Here is a 16386-nt window from a genome sequence, read left to right as displayed (position 1 = left end):
ACAAGTTCAGTTTACTACAAGATAACTACTATTTCCTACTCTGGGCACAATTAGTTTGGTGGACCAACTCACTTGGTGCAACGTTTATCCAAAAGGAAGTAACCCGGCAGGCACTGGTCACACTTTTCCCCACAGCTGTTATTCTGGCAGTTCACACAGACTGCTGTATCCTCTGTGGGGCCCTGGGAAACCCACACTGACACCTGGAGAGACAGGGATAGGTTAGAGGCATTGATTTATATTACAAAGCAAACAATATATGTGGGCTGATTGGTCAGGTAACCCTAACATTGGTCAGTTTATGGCCACCTTGTATTATGTGCTGTGCCAAAATTACATGATTAAAAATGAAATGGATGTTACTTTAACATTAAAAAGAGCAAGCTGTAAACCAGGTTTGTAACAATGTGCCCCTGCTCATTACTGATAGTCTGTACACAGCCTGAAGTGCAAGGAGGTGATAGACTTTCTGTAGGCTACAAGTAGCTGGCCGTGTACTACATGCCAACTAAAATACAACAGCTATCACTTAGAGATTAATAACATCTATAAATTCATAGCATTAAATATAAGCAAGGTAAAAGCGAGTGTGAACGAGTTCTTGTGCACTGCCTATTACCTGCACTCATTTTAAGAGAGGCATCTTTCCACCTATCAGAACCAAGCACAGTTCAGAGGTGGTGCACCATTAGTCACATTCCATGACACACTGCAAATATGCCAGATTTGTAGCTAGCTAAAATATCTAGTAGCAATTCTAGTTCAGGGTTACAATGTTGCCATTATTTATCTTTAGACCAATGGGTTAGCCAGCACAGGATCAGTTAACCTGCCAAGTTAGGGTCTTTCACTATATAGCACTAGTGTAAACACAAGCTTAGTTGATTGTGATAGGCCACTCTGAGCAGGGAATCTATTTTAATCTTTAAAGGGTTGGACAGCTATTTACCTGTGCCGTAGGTAAGTTGGTTTACAGGTGATGAACAGAATTCAGTGTAAAATTACCATTTCAGAAGCAGCACTGCCCAACATTGTGGTTATAGAGTGCTGTCATTTTACACAATATGTTGAGAAAAAGCAGACCGAATCCAGGGTCGTGGACACATTTTGGCCACACCCAATGCGGGCAATATGACCCTACCAAGTTTTTAACATGGTGCAAAGAACAGTATGTTCTCGGTTTTCCTGTAACAGCAGGTACAGAATACAGTACAGACACTCTAGAACACTACAATTTTATTCCTCTGAGCACACATGCTGATAGAGCAGCATTCCTTAGAACTGTGTTTCAGGATGCCTCAGGCAGCAAGTTTGGATTTTGGTCATCATGATATGAAGGCCCAGATCTAGGGCGGCCAATGAACACAACGCACTAGTTCAAGTCTTTTTTAATGACAGATTAATGCTGGTAAAATCATTCAGTGAGAGGACCCACACAAGCAAAGTGATCATACAGTTCAGTTGGAAGAGACAAGATCACATGTTCAGTGCATTAGTTCAACAATGCAGCTCTCTGGTTTCCCTCTGATTAATACTCACTGATCTGGGGTCCAGTGGATACTTCTCAGGTTCCCTCAAGGCAATCTCATGTTCCTCCCTCCTCAGGCATACTTCACTGTTCCCACGGCAGAAATCAAAGCATGATCGGCATGTTCCGCCATTTATTGCCGAACCCACAAATAGAGGTTTGCATTTCTCACAGTGTGTCCCCTGGAAGGGTAGAAATGTGCAGAGTGAGAAGGGAATCACATCATGAGCATCATGACAAGGCATGTCTGTTGCTTTTTATGTGATTCTCTCACCATGGTATTGTTGCGGCATTCTTCACACTTGTCCTCGACCCCCAGTCCCAAGCAATTGCTGTGTTTGTTGCAGGGGCAGGCGACAGAGCAGTTCTCTCCCACATAGCCAAAGTCACATCGGCATCGGTTGGGCTCCACACAAGTCCCATTCACACAGCCATGATCACACACAGGGCGGCACAGACCTGTCACACTGCATGGGAAAGAGAATTGAAAAGGAAATACTTTGAGCCTTTTAAAAACTCTACAGAAGAAAAGAACAGTGTGACAATGTTAATATCTAAGGATAATAGAGAGACATTTATTATCTTGATACTCACTTATGCAAAGTGTATCCTTTCTTGCATGTGCACTGGAACCCATTGGGCAGGTCACTGCAGTTCTGGGTTTCGTTGCAATCATGATGTTGATTCAAACACTCATTCTCAGGGGGGCAAGACATGAAGGCCCAGTCAGAATCATCTGAGAAGCACTGCTCCCCTGTAGCGACAGCGAATAAATATGATGAGCCCCCCTATTTAAGCATACACTACAATGCACAATAATATAAGGAATGAATTGAAGATTGACCCCTTCAGCTGTTGTAGGAGCCTGGGAGTTGCAGCTTAATAAGATCTGCGCCCTTTTTGAAAGATAATATTCAGCATCAACAAAGATATACAGTAGTGGTCGATAATCAAGGGTTGGGAGTATTGTTGATGATCAGGGCTGTTTGCCCTAAAGGGATTTGCAGTTTAACAACTGTTGAAATGGTGGAGGTTGGATACCCATGACTAAGACAATGTGCTCCAGTTCTAGCAAACAATCAGCAGGAATCATTTATTGTCCATGCTGTTTGAAAGTAAAAATCTTACCTTGTGTAGGGCCATTAAGGCCCCCTTCCATGCATTCCCCATCACCATTGCCCTCTCGGCGTGCACACCATCCACATCTGGGGTGCTGGATACAGGCTGCGCAGTGAGTGTGACGGGAGCATGAAGGGGAACAGCTCTCTGTACCACTGAGGACTCGGCCACAGGCTCCTGCAGCGCAGCGCATTGGCAGGAAAGTGGGGCTCATGCACTGTATGAAATAAAGAAGCAATTAGATAAGGGAAAATCATCAGTATAATGAGAAAGCACTTTAATGTGGCTTTACTGTCTCGGTATTACACCATGAAATAACAGCTGAAAAATCTTGTTCAGATATCCACAGCAACCATTCAGATATCTGCTTTCAAACAGAAGACTGGTAATTGCTACCTGCTAATTGTTTGCCACCATGGGTTACTAGACCTTAAACAACCTAGCTCCTCTACACTTTGCTATGCTTGTATAATGTGTGTATTTTAGGACTATAATTTACTAGTGAAGAATTCAGTCTATACAGAGGTGTGCCATGCATATTTATATATGATCACATAAGTACCCATAGTGCCAGCATTAATGTGCAGTAAATACAAGGGCATATTTTTAATTTTACATTGCTATACCTGGCTAAGAGCTACACTCCAAACACACTGCTGCCAACCGCCATCGGCACCCTTGGAGCTTAGACAATCATGGCACGTGCTGTAATTGTGACAGGGTGTTGGACAGGGAAGGGGAGGAGATGATTCCACTGGCATTGGAGATACATTGAGCAATGAGTGGCTGAAACAAGTCCAGTCATAAGTAGGTTGCACACTTAGTATCCGTCGTGTCTCCCCTGGGAAATGAGAGAGAGAAAGCATGAATACAAAAGGAGTGTTTAGGACACGAAACACACATGAAATGAAATATTCCTGGCACCCTCACCTGTGCGCTTAAACTGTCTGGTCCACATGCATTTCCCTGAAGCAGTGCATTTGTGGCAGTCAGATGCTTCACATGAAATTTCAGAGCAGTTACTGGCCAAGAATATCTCACGCTGGTTAATACGACAGTCATTTTCAGAGGTGCAGCTACCATCATTGCCAATGCAGGCTCCCTCGGGGCAGTTTGTGCACCACTTACAGCGTGGGGAGCCCTAAAGGAAGGGGATATCAAACTTACTGTAGTGCTGCCTGCACTAATGCATGACACTAACAAACAGCAAATTCTTTAGCTGTTCTTTAGCTTCTACTCACACAAATTCAATTAGTTAACTATTACCATTGAAAGCGGAGTACTCATAGAGCGAGGGTGCTGCGCCAGACATTCACTGCAAGTCTTCAACCTCCTGCAATCATCTGCTGACCGTGGCAGAGGGTAACAAGAAGTGATGGGTAGGGGGCAGCCACTCCTTGTGACAAAAATCAAAATATGGTTAAAAAATGTTCCTCCTGATGGGAACAATCCATAAAAAAATGAGAAAAAAATGAGTGGTTTTTTTTTAAATAAGCATCTACTAAAAACAGCAGCCTCTTCACACAGCTCCTGTTTCAGAATATTGTGCTCAGGGCTACTATTCAACCAGCAGATAGAACCAAAAATTTGTGGTACTGTGTTATTACCTATGGAAAGTTCACTAGCAACTTGGCTCTGGGTCATTAGGATGATCACTGTTCAAAATAACTGTATCTTCTTCCTAAAGATCTTCTAGCCTGAAATGCCTTTAGTATTCAGGCCAGTAAGAAACATGCCTGAGCTGGCGTCTATAAAGTGGGTGATAGTTCTGATAACAATTATATATAGCTACTTCAGTCTGTGGGGATAGTATACATTACCTATTGGCTGTATCTGCAGATACACAGCTGTGCTGGCACCAAACACAACTGCCCAAGCTCTGGCTACAGGTGGCATTAGTGCTGAACAACAGGCAGGGGTCAGAGGGTACAGTGAGGGTCAACATGCGTCCTAGTGCCACACCATTAAATCCTCCAGAGATGTAAAGCCGGCCACCAACAACTGCAACAGTATGGCCTATAGATTTGTTCATGGGGAGCCCCAACACCATATCTAAGGAGAGAAAGAATACTTTTATCTGGTTCACACAATGGTGCTTAAAGGAACAGTAACACCAAAAAAGTGTATAAAATAACTAAAATATAATGTGCTGCTGCCTTGCACTGGTTAAAGTTGTGTGTTTACTTCAGAAAGTCTACTATAATTTATATAAATAAGTTGCTGTGTAGTATGGGGGCAGCCATTCGAAGGAGAAAAAGGCACAGGCACATAGCAGATAACAGATAAAACACGAGTGTATTCTACAGAGGTTATCAGTTATCTGCTATGTAACCTGTGCCTTTCTCCTCCTTTTTTCCAGCTTGAATGGCTGCCCCCGTGGCTACACAGCAGTGTATTATATAAATGATAGTAGTGTTACTGTAGCAAACACACCAGTTTTACCAGTGCAGGGCAACAGTGCATTATATTTTTATTACTTTAAAGCTCTTTCATTTTTTGGTGTTACTGTTCCTTTAATATCCCACATCACAATGCAGCACTAATAATGTAAAACTTTTTTTACTTACCACTTCGGTTGGGGCGGATCCATGAATTGCAGTGGATCTGGTAGAAGAGAATATGATTGCTGTATTCTTGTTGCTCTGTGCGTCCACCAACCACTATCATTGTATCCCTCAGTATGGCGGCAACGTGGAAGAAGTGAGATAAGGGCTACAAAAGACAATGTTAGGTTAGGGATGCATGATGGAAAAAAAATACATTGTTTGAAGAACAACACAGGGAGAGAGATCAGGATACAGTTAATGAATACAAGATATAAACATATGTAAGAAAGACCATTGTAATGTATTGTAATGTTAAATGTGTTATTTGTTTTTGGTTGTATGAAAATTAATAAAATACACCTTTCAAAAAAAAAAAAAAAAAAAAAAGCTTAAACTTCACACCATTACAAGGCTTTATAAACATTACAGTAAAATCCAATGCTATCCTGCCATTTATATAAAAGATCTCTTCTGTAGCAGTCGAGACCACCATGCAGAGTTCAGTAGGGCTGTGGGGCCCACCATGTATAGAGGATAACAGATAAACTACTTGGAATACAATGGTTCTAGCACATAAGTGGAGTAAGTAAACAGGGTCCAAAAGCTCTCCAGACACCTATAAAACCTTAATTATTCTAATTAGGACCTCAAAAAGTAGACAAGCCAGCTATTCTTTAAGTACAAAGGGGGAGCCAATCAGGAAGTGCACATACCAGATGTTGCTAAATACATTAGTACAACAGGTTCTGTATTAAACAGTCACACAATTTCAAGCATACAGCTATGGAGGATTTAATTCTAGCACTTACTGTGGATGTGACTGCCATATGGACAGCCATCACTCACACATACATGCACATGTGCACAGTTAGAAAAATGTGGCTGTGTGTACAGGAAGCCTGCCATCAGAAGTAGTTTACCTTTCTTCCTTGAGAGGGTGCAAGAAGGCTCCAGGTGAGATTGGGATAATACAAGCTGTAGAGTTCAGCAGAAGCAGTCACTGCCTCCACATGAAATCGCTGCCCACCAAACACATAGAACGCATCAGTACCCTCATGGTACACAGTGGAATGGGCATACAAACCTAGGGCATAACAGAAGGATAACTGTTAATCACAGGGACATCTTAACTTCATTATTTAAAGAGGGATGGGGACCTGAAAACACAATTTTGGCTTCTTAAAGAAAATGTGATGCTCAGCGAATCTGAAAATAAACACTTAAGTTAATTCTAAATGTAACTGAAAAGTATTTGCCTGTCCTTTTCTGCATGTTTGATTACTGGAAAGTTGTTAAGATCTATCTTTATTGGGCAAAATATTATTTTTAGGTGAGGCAAGTTTGCAAACATGTGTCACAGTGGGGGGTGCCAGTAAACAGTAATGTGCTAGGGCAGGGGTGTCAAGCTCAATTGCACAGGGGGCCAAAATTCAAAACACACTTTAGGTCACGGGCCGAACATGATAAACATTTATTGAACAGACTAAAATTCAGTTGTCTTTGCTCTTATATCATTTTATCAGAGCTGGTCACCTGGCATCTTTTTTTCGTAACAACTTTGTTTATGTACCTGTGCCAGCAGCTATATTATTGCCCCATGTACCTGTGCCAGCAGCCATATTATTGCCCCATGTACCTGTGCCAGCAGCCATATAATTGCCCCATGTACCTGTGCCAGCAGCCATATAGATGCCCCATGTACCTGTGCCAGCAGCCATATAATTGCCCCAAGTAGCTCTTATATCATTTTATCAGAGCTGGACACCTGGCATCTTTTTTTCGTAACAACTTTGTTTATGTACCTGTGCCAGCAGCTATATTATTGCCCCATGTACCTGTGCCAGCAGCCATATAATTGCTCCATGTACCTGTGCCAGCAGCCATATAATTGCTCCATGTACCTGTGCCAGCAGCCATATTATTGCCCCATGTACCTGTGCCAGCAGCCATATTATTGCCCCATATACCTGTGTCAGCAGCCATATAATTGCCCCGTCTACCTGTGCCAGCAGCCATATTGCCCCATGTACCTGTGCCAGCAGCCATATTGCCCCATGTACCTGTGCAAGCAGCCATTATATTGCCTGTCCCTGTGGCAGCAGCAGCCAACACTATATATTACCCAATTTGGCCCCAGTTTGTACCTATGCCAGCAGGCAGCAGCCAAAAAATCATATATTGGCCCCAAATAATCACTACCTGTGCCAGCAGCAAGCGCCAGAACTCCCCAGTTTCTCCTGCTTATATTTTCTCTCCACATTTTGTGACGCGCCAGCTCTCTCTGTCTGACGGCGTACACGCGCCCCAACCCCTACTGCGCATGTGTCACAGCGCCAGTGCGATTAGAAGAGAGCTGCATTAGGGGATATAATGTTGGCCACAAAGGGAGCATTCCAGGCTTTCAGTAGGTGTTTAGAAAGGAGCCCCTAGCACATATGTGTCAAACTCGCGGCCCACAGGCCACATCCGGCCCGGCATGTAATTATATCCAGCCCACGAGATAATTTTATTATTGTTTTTAATGGCCCGGCGATATGAAGCGCCACACAATAAACTACATTTTTAAACACAAAAGTGCAGCAGCAGTGTTTAAAGTGATTGGTGCAACCAATTGATGCATTGAGATTGAAGGCCCACGTATTCTTTAGCCCTACCGCTCCTGCAGTTGCACCTACCCCTATGTAGGCTGACCCTTATTTGCATATGAGAGACTACTATAAGTAGAGAATGAGATCTCTCTTACCTGTGGGAGGAGTTCCAGTCTGGTGGCCCACCTTCCAGGTTTCTAACTCAGTGCTGTATTCCAGGACACGGTTATTAAATCCATTCTCTGGGGAATATCCACCAATAAGAAGAAGGGAAGATCCACGACGAGATGTAAGTGTGTGACCAGCCACTGGTGGCACTAGCGGGGCCTAATGGGGGGACATTTAAGTCACAATGACCACAAAAGTATATAAAGGAAATCTGAACAGCAATAAACAAATCCAAAAAAACCTTTCATTGTGGGGTTAATTACAGCAGAATGTTGAAAGCAAGGTCTTGAGACACGTAGCATAAGATACTCACAGATTCTAATCTCCACTGTAGAGTAGTTAGGTTCAGCACCCAGAAGTCTTTGGAAGCTCCCTGGGCAGTAAGTCCACCTACTACATACATAGCATTGCGCAAGGAGTTATATGCTGCTGCATGGAAGTACCGTGAAGATGGGCCAGGACCCCCACCTTCTGTACCAGCCAGCATCTGTGTCCAACGCCGTTCTGAGATAGCGTATCTAATGATAAATACAAATGATCAATAAAAGGATGGCACTTCAGTGCTAGGGAGTTAAAGAGGCAGGCATTGTTGATGGAAAAGGCAGAGTTTAATTGGGTACACAAAACCAAGGGGTTAGTAAGGAGTGAAATGTGGTGTTAAGGGTGCACTCACCTATACACGCTCCCCAGCACTCCATCTCTTAGTGAGAGGCCTCCAAACATCCAGAGTGTGTTATCTGGGCCCTCTACCATGGTGTGGCCCAATCTGTGAAGGAAGCGGCTTGCAGTATCCTAGAGGAAGGGGGGGGGGGAGAGGTTACAGAATATTTTGAATGTCACAGTTCTCCAGATCCAAATAAAATTCTCTTACCGCGGTTAACTGAGGGTCTATCAGATTCTCCCATACAATCTTCCCTGCCAGAGGCAATGAGCAGTCTTCCCCAGCATAGCCAGGATAGCAAAGGCAAAAACCCAGGGTCTGAAAGGATATGACATTTGTTTCAATATAAAGGCTCCCATACAATCGGATAGTATCTCTATAGTTTTCTCCTCTACATCAAGGTATAACAGTTTTTTTTAATCTCAGGAGAATGAAGCTTATAGTAATAGCTGAATTCTGTAAAAGCAGGCAATTTCACTGTATTTTGGGTCATCATCATGGGCACCCACAGGTTACAAATACCTGCTATAACAGTAACTATGTCACTGATTATCCACCAAGTAGATGAAACATGTTCTGAAAGAGGATCCAGGAAGTAAAAAACAGAAGCACCACTTCCAGATTAGGGGGAAAAGGGTAAACCAAGGTGGAAAATACTGTGTCAAAACCTTTAACCCACTGTGGCTTTGGAAAGGTAACACACATAGCTTTATTAATTATTATTTGTCAACCTGTTACTTAACAATAAACTTTTGTACTAAGGAATGAGACATGCACCGCTGTTTGGATGAATGATTAGTCAATAGAAGCAAGAATATTATAGGGTAACATAAATGCCTGAAGGGAAAAAAATAATTTAAGAAACATGCTCTTTTATGTATTTTTTTGTGCTTTTTCTCTTTACAACTAAACTTTATACTTAGTATATGTTTAAATGTTTCCACTCCCTGCTATTCTACTTTTTATCTCCACAAGCCCAATCCTCTTCCCTTCTTCTCAATACCCTTCCCCCCCACCAAAAAAAAGGGATTTAGAAAAGAAAAAAAAAAAGTTCTGTTGTGCGACTTGCAGAGATCATTTCTTTACCTACTGTTAGGCTGACAGTCATTTACACACTGAAGTGATGGATTCGGGAAGTTGATGTCCCTCTGCTTTCCACGGAATCTGTGCACTACCCACCATGGAAAGTAGAGAGACTTCAAGTCCCAGAAACCGTCCCTTCCACATGGAACAAGGTGACCAATACACAGTTGTGGAAAAGCACAGATGCACATGCAGGTTTTCTCACCTGATTGCAGACTCCTTGTCCATCTTCTGCAGAGCAGTTTTTGGGACACACCAAACGCTGGCAGCTTGGGTCAGACAGAGGGTTCCGGCATACACATTTTTGCCCCTGGCACACCTGACTGGGTCCACATGGTGGATAACACACATGCACTTTATATGTGGCATTAAAACCTGCTGGTTCAGTGTTGTTGGCTTCATAATACACTACTAGGACACCTAAAAATAAAAAAATGTGGGTTCGCCAGCTATGAAAAGCTCAGACAGGTCAAAAACACTGAATATAATTAATATTTCATTCTGAAAGGCAGCAGATCTATTCCTAAGAGTATTACCTGTAGTGGCCTCTACAGTTATAGGCGTTGCTCCTCGCCCCTGGCCACAAAAAGCCCCAAGCAAGCTGCGGTCTGACTGCAAAAGGCCAGTGTCTAGGAATCCTGGAATCCCATCAAACATGTACACATAGCTGTGCTGTAATCCAAAACAACAGGGCAGAGATCCAGCAATAATGCAAAAGAAAAGTAAAAGTCAGATTCTGAAAATATAATGAAACAATATTGGTTTGACTATGGAGACTGTGGCAATATTGCACTTACTGTGCAGTTAACTCTTAGATCGGGTTGTAGAGTTAAGGTCAATCTAGAACAATTAACATCTGGGACACACGGCTTGGCATTTTCAGATACACTTAGCACCCACAGACAGTACGAGCCAGCCGGAGAGCCCAAAGCAGAGGATGTCACATTGGGGATGAACTGCCGGCCCTGGCACTCTAGATAACAAGTACCGCCATTCCTAAGGAAAGATAGACACTGAGAAGTGACTTTTTGGCCTGCAATTATAAAGTATAACTCAACTATTCATAACCAATAACTCACAAACATCTGATTTCTTGAAAATAAGCATGACTCAGTCCTAAAATTAATCGTACTCATATAAACTAGAGACCATTAAAAGTTTACAAAATATTGTATCTGAAAAGAAGCATCAGCTAATAAATATTTTATGGTAGTACTGAACCATACAACCGGTGAATTATTGTATGTCTGACTACCATCTCACTGACTATTCAGTTTTGCACTGCCATGTACAGTCAAATCTACCATAATAAATAATGGGTCCCAATTATATTTAATATTCAGGGACTACATCCCAGGAAACCCATATTATTAAGCAAATGCCTGCCTATACTGTGGGTCCTGCCAGAATGGGACACAAATTAAAACAAATAAATACTTGCCTATACAATAAGCTCGACCACCTTCCGACCTGCCTAAACTACACCCATTCTGTGCAAGAGCTGCCCCCATTCGGTCCACATCAGGCCATATATGCCCTACTGCCCTCCACCCGCCCACTGGCAGCTGTGCACAGTTATACTACAACTGGTTTCCCTATATATGCAGATTAAGGCTCAGTTACACCATCACTGTACCTTGGATCCCCATAATATCCAGATGCACACTTCTCACAGTGATCCCCTTGGGTGTTGTCACTACAGTGACATAATCCTGTATCTCGGTCACAATAGCCCTGGTCAGCTCTCCCATGCTTATGGCACGTACACTCTTGGCACCCAGGCTTTTGGATGGCACTTCCAAAGCTTCCAGGCTGGCACTCCTGGCAATATTCACCTTGTGTCCAGTCTTTTGCATGGAAGAAAACAAAAATCAAAGATCCATACAAGAAAGCATAAAACAATGTAAAGCTGAAGCCTGTACTCAAACATAACTTTCCTTTCCCTACTTCACTAATTGTCCCAATCACAGTACATCTTACCCTGGCAGGAATCACAGATGCCTCTGCCATGTTTGCAGGTGCTGTGAAAATGGCATCCACAGTCTACACTGCATTCCACTCCACTCTCATTCACAGCTGTGTAGTCTGATGTCCAGCCAAGGTCACACACACAAGTGTAAGAGGGAGGCCCACTGCATGTTCCATGAGAGCATTCATTATAACACCTATGGATAAAGACAAGGCATTTGCTACAGCTCAAACCACCAAGGCAAATCTACTTAATGGTGTCCTTAAAATTACAGATCACTATTCCATAAACACTGGAGCTGAATTAGCAGCATATTAATGACTGTGTCTGCACTTACGTTTGGTTACAATGCGTTATGCCATCACCACTGTATCCACGATTACAGTGACATTCATAGGATTCAGGAGTGTTTCTGCAAGTGGCATGCTGGTGGCAGGTGGCCATCTCAAGCCTACACTCATCAACATCTGGGCAAAAAGAATAGGACCACTGTGCTGGCTCTGTTGGTTCAGTGAGTCCGGACAGTGAAAGGGCTTGAGCGCAATTGGAATAGCCCCGCAGGCCAGAGAAATCCCCAGAGAAGCACCTAAGGCAAAGATGGAGAGGATATGCATCTAACATGTGACAGTGCAGAATGCCCTATATGCATACAATGTATCCTTTACACAGCCGGATCACATTACCAAAACTCATTTTCAACCACCGTAACATGGTATATGAAAACAGGCAGGTTTAGGAACTTTAAAAAAGCAGCCCCTATCAGTGAAAAATGATTAACATGGCCAATAGGAATGTATATTAATATTATGAAGAGTAGTTTTTAGAGTAGTTTTAAAGAGTCAATTACAACACATGTATCCTCTTTGGTTGGATCAAGGGATTTCGAACATCCAGGCATTTTAATGTTTCTTGTTGTATAAGGTCACAGTGTCATACAATGCATTAAATAGTTCCAAATTAGCTTCTGAAGTGTCATCATAGCCAAGGTCTGCCTAATTGTTAGCACCTAAGGGAACTCTAAACAAAGTTGTCCATTAATTAGCAAACCAAGCCTGTCACAAAAGCATGCCCCAACATTCTTCTTACCTACATCTACTGAAGATGAAAAATATCTGACAGGAACAAAATACAGCATCTCATTAAGGTTTGAGCCAGAGTTTGTGTGCACACTTATATGAAACAGAATTATTTTTCTTACCGTCCAACAGTGGGGTTATCAGAGTTCCCACACCAACCACATTCAAAGTTCTTCAGACAATCGCGGCATGTGGTATATGCAGAGCAATCTGTGCATTGAGGAGCTGAGTGCACACTAAATTAGGGAGAAAGACACAAGCTATCAGAGAAAAAGAAGGGTGCAAGAGGAGCAGTGACCCGAAGATGGGAGCAAAAGGAGGAAGAATGGAAAAAGGAAGCCAATCAGAAAGGAGGAGCAGAGCAGAGATGTGAAGATGGTAGCAGGGGAGAAAAAATGGGTAATAAGAGAGTAATAAGGAATAATACAGGAGAGTAATAAGGAATAATTGCAAAACTATGATTCAAAGTTAAATAATAACCAAAAAATCCTTACTGAATATAACATAATGTGGGGCTTTAATACAATCCCAGACTCAGTACTGACCAGAGACCTACCTGTCATACCAGTCTCGGCAATCCCCATAAGCATACTTTGCTAGATAGGCTGCGAAATAGAAGCACTTTCCTGTCGATTGACACCAAGCGCAGTGACTGGAGTTGGAGAGACACTCAGAACAGCTCAGGCGTCTTAAAAAAAACCACAGTAAATCTAATCAATACCCTCACAAAGCAGTATGAAAATCACAAAACACAAGCCAACAAATTGGTAAGGAATAAATGTGTCAAACAGGAAATATATAGGCTTGGTAAGAAAATGTATTCCTATGCAAGTCAGTATCAAATATCCAACAAAGATATATCAATGATGGATTGGAGACAGGCACACAGGGTTTCAGGGTGGAAAGTAGAATAAACATTTTTAAAAGATGACAAGCAAATGGCAGGGGAGGTCATAAGAAGTTGGCGGTAGATTAAAAAAAAAAAAAATAACAAAAACAATAGGATCTGCAGTGAAACAGAAAGGCAAATGTAGGTCATGAGTGGAAGAAACAATATTCATGGATGTAAAAAGTATAGGCCCACAATGTCAGGGTAGTAAAAAGAAGGACATAGGGTGTTGGAGAAGAATGGATTATCTGTGTTTCCTAGAATTAAGCAAGCATACATACTGGTTGCAGGCCTTAGGGCAGGCTTCAGTGGTTCTGATGGAGTTACGCACTCGACCTCTACGACTGCACAGGGAATCCCCTTTCTTACTACTGTGTGTCTGCCACTCACAATATGCATCCTACAAGTACAGAACAAATATAAATTCAGCCTTTTCAGCACAGTTAGCACAACCAATCATTGCCATGATCAGCACATACCTTAGCACAGGTCTCACATTCTCTGTATTCTTCACACAGCTGACAGTTGCTAGGTGATAAGATTAAGGGGTTGTCCTTGCATGTCTCCGCCCCTTCTCCAGCAAGGCGCTGGTAACATTTAAAATTCTGGGGACACCAGCCACATCCTTGATCCGCCAAACAAGCCAAACAGGAAGGGTACCCAGAGCAATTGTCAGATCGATGGGGCTCCAAAAAAAGAAAAGAGATCTCCTAGAAAGGTAAACACAACAGATAAATAATGCAGGAAAAAAATAATCAAACAAAAGTATAAATGCGTTAGAAGATATTTTGGCCAATCATATGGATGGTGAAAAGAGTGCTCTGAGTAAAATCACTTATACCAACAAGCAGGTAGCTTTTCCTAGTCAGGAAAAAAATTCTCTGTATCTTTTTCTGTACTCTGTAAACAAGAACTTACACTGCCACCAGGAACACCAGTGCGGTCCCACATCAAACTCAGCTCACTTGCATGTCCATTCCCAGTATTGTTCAGATAGCCCTCTATCTGCACTGCGTACCGACTTCCACGCTCAGCATTTGGGAACAGTTGCTCCCCGCTGTTTCTCTGAAGGCGACGCTCCTCTTTTTCTTGGTGCGCAGACCAACGCCCAACTTCTTCCTGATGAAATGCAATACATTTTCAATTATTAGCGAGCACAAAACACACGTTTCATCTGTTGCAGGCAGTGCTTTCCTGTTGATTATTACAGGAAGTTATAAAGCATTCTAACCACCACTGTTTTTGAGACAGATTAGGCCAGCGTTCAAGACGCTACAACTGTGCTATGAGTCTAAAAAATATCCCATCCTATATTTAAATAGTATGATCACATAGAGTAATTTAGCTTACCAAACTGGAAAGGCTGCCGGGGGCGCGACCCAGACGGGCGATGACAAAGAATCTCTGGATACGAACCCAGATAGAAACTCGTTCTGGGGATGAGCCTGGACTCAGCATTGGATACAGAAATCCTTTATACACCAGAGACACATCCATTTCGGTGCTGGGAGTCATAGATATTTTCGTATTACGTACTAGAGACACCTACAGGAACAAAGTAAAAATATACATAACGATGAGCCTCCAGATGGATAACCCTGATATAGGGCAATTACTTGTAATGAATTATGCATTTGTTTTTTTTTCTCCAGTATAAATATGTGGCAAAATCTAAACATACAAAGAGGAAAACCTCACTGTGGACATGTAACTTTAATTCAATTTTCTCAGTATGCAATTGACAGCAATACTTTGCTAAATGGAGATAGGTTGTCCCCGCTAAATGAAACTGCCTTTGGGCCAATTCACATATAGTTACGCCAATGGTTATAACACTAAAGATGAGCTATACTTTTCCTAATTTAACCTTACAGGACAGTCGACAAAAGTGTTGTACTTTCAGGTTTTAGTGTGAAATCTTGACTGAGCAATGACCAATAGAATTAAAACTGTGGTGATTCTATTGGCAAGAAGCTTAAACTGAAAAAATAATTGATATCTTATACACAGACATATTCTGCTTCTTACCCCATCAGGCTGAGATTCATTACGAGGATGATGATAAGTGATGAGGTGAAGGCCTGGCAAAAAATTGTGAGTTCGACAACCGTCCAGAGTGGTGATAAATGTAGTGGCAGTTCCCCACCAGCCATGCATGCCAGATATTTGTCCAACACTGCATGATGAACGTTCTACAGGTAAATGGAGAGGTACAATTTTAAATAGACTGCACCAAGTAAGGTTCCCAATAAAGAGAACAGGCATTAATTCCGGATTTAAAGGATTCCTACCCCCCCTATAACAAATCATCCTGAACAGAGAAAAATTATACTGGGAAAAAAAAAATTTCTCTACACTCACCTGAAATTGGCATGCAGGTTTCATTTTGAACACACCAGCCAAAAGTGCGCTTAATATGAGAGGATGAAGTCATGTTGGTGCTGAAGGCCAGGCATGACTGACAGTCAGAAAGGAGTCGCGCTAGTCCCAAGCAGCTTTTATCAGAGCACTGTAAAGACAGCAGAGCCAGAGAGATATACATGAAGATAAGTTAGGACAAGCGCATACACATAAGAAGTATCAGAAAGCACGTTTACATTTTTATTGGGCTGGGGAGTCTGGCAACTTGTTTGGCACCAAGTGCATTCAGGATCTTTGGAGCATGTGACCTCATCTGTATACATGTGGCAGTAGTCAAGGTGATACTAAGGAAGAATGAAGGACAGGAATTTATTACAAGCCCCAATTACTCCCAACAA

The 16386-nt window shown here is 42.3% G+C and overlaps 1 protein-coding gene across 4 annotated transcripts in view; it reads right to left on the bottom strand.

The window, feature by feature from the left end:
* Nucleotides 1-16386, bottom strand: part of megf8 (multiple EGF-like-domains 8) — a 31669-nt gene that overhangs the window by 3639 nt on the left and 11644 nt on the right. For all 4 annotated transcript variants that reach the window (XR_001171338.3, XR_004223656.1, XM_002936396.5 and 1 more), the window contains exons 12-41: nt 16225-16332; nt 15989-16136; nt 15656-15819; nt 14978-15172; nt 14546-14746; nt 14107-14337; nt 13909-14027; nt 13295-13426; nt 12861-12974; nt 12000-12248; nt 11674-11858; nt 11330-11540; nt 10491-10689; nt 10230-10365; nt 9899-10113; nt 8821-8928; nt 8623-8741; nt 8263-8467; nt 7937-8108; nt 6114-6277; nt 5215-5359; nt 4468-4699; nt 3914-4043; nt 3578-3788; nt 3274-3488; nt 2657-2864; nt 2123-2282; nt 1803-1995; nt 1540-1710; nt 73-203 (exon numbers count right to left, since the gene is read on the bottom strand). Coding sequence is in view for 2 of the 4 variants with exons in the window: in XM_002936396.5 (XP_002936442.2) it covers nt 73-203; nt 1540-1710; nt 1803-1995; nt 2123-2282; nt 2657-2864; nt 3274-3488; nt 3578-3788; nt 3914-4043; nt 4468-4699; nt 5215-5359; nt 6114-6277; nt 7937-8108; nt 8263-8467; nt 8623-8741; nt 8821-8928; nt 9899-10113; nt 10230-10365; nt 10491-10689; nt 11330-11540; nt 11674-11858; nt 12000-12248; nt 12861-12974; nt 13295-13426; nt 13909-14027; nt 14107-14337; nt 14546-14746; nt 14978-15172; nt 15656-15819; nt 15989-16136; nt 16225-16332 (5171 nt within the window). In the remaining 2 variants the exon portion in view is untranslated. The remainder of the gene's footprint in view (nt 1-72; nt 204-1539; nt 1711-1802; nt 1996-2122; nt 2283-2656; nt 2865-3273; nt 3489-3577; nt 3789-3913; nt 4044-4467; nt 4700-5214; nt 5360-6113; nt 6278-7936; nt 8109-8262; nt 8468-8622; nt 8742-8820; nt 8929-9898; nt 10114-10229; nt 10366-10490; nt 10690-11329; nt 11541-11673; nt 11859-11999; nt 12249-12860; nt 12975-13294; nt 13427-13908; nt 14028-14106; nt 14338-14545; nt 14747-14977; nt 15173-15655; nt 15820-15988; nt 16137-16224; nt 16333-16386) is intronic.

This window comes from Xenopus tropicalis, chromosome 7 (genome assembly GCF_000004195.4).
Source record: "Xenopus tropicalis strain Nigerian chromosome 7, UCB_Xtro_10.0, whole genome shotgun sequence".
In the NCBI taxonomy this organism is placed as follows: Eukaryota; Metazoa; Chordata; class Amphibia; order Anura; family Pipidae; genus Xenopus; species Xenopus tropicalis.
This window is presented reverse-complemented; position numbering and strand designations above follow the sequence as displayed.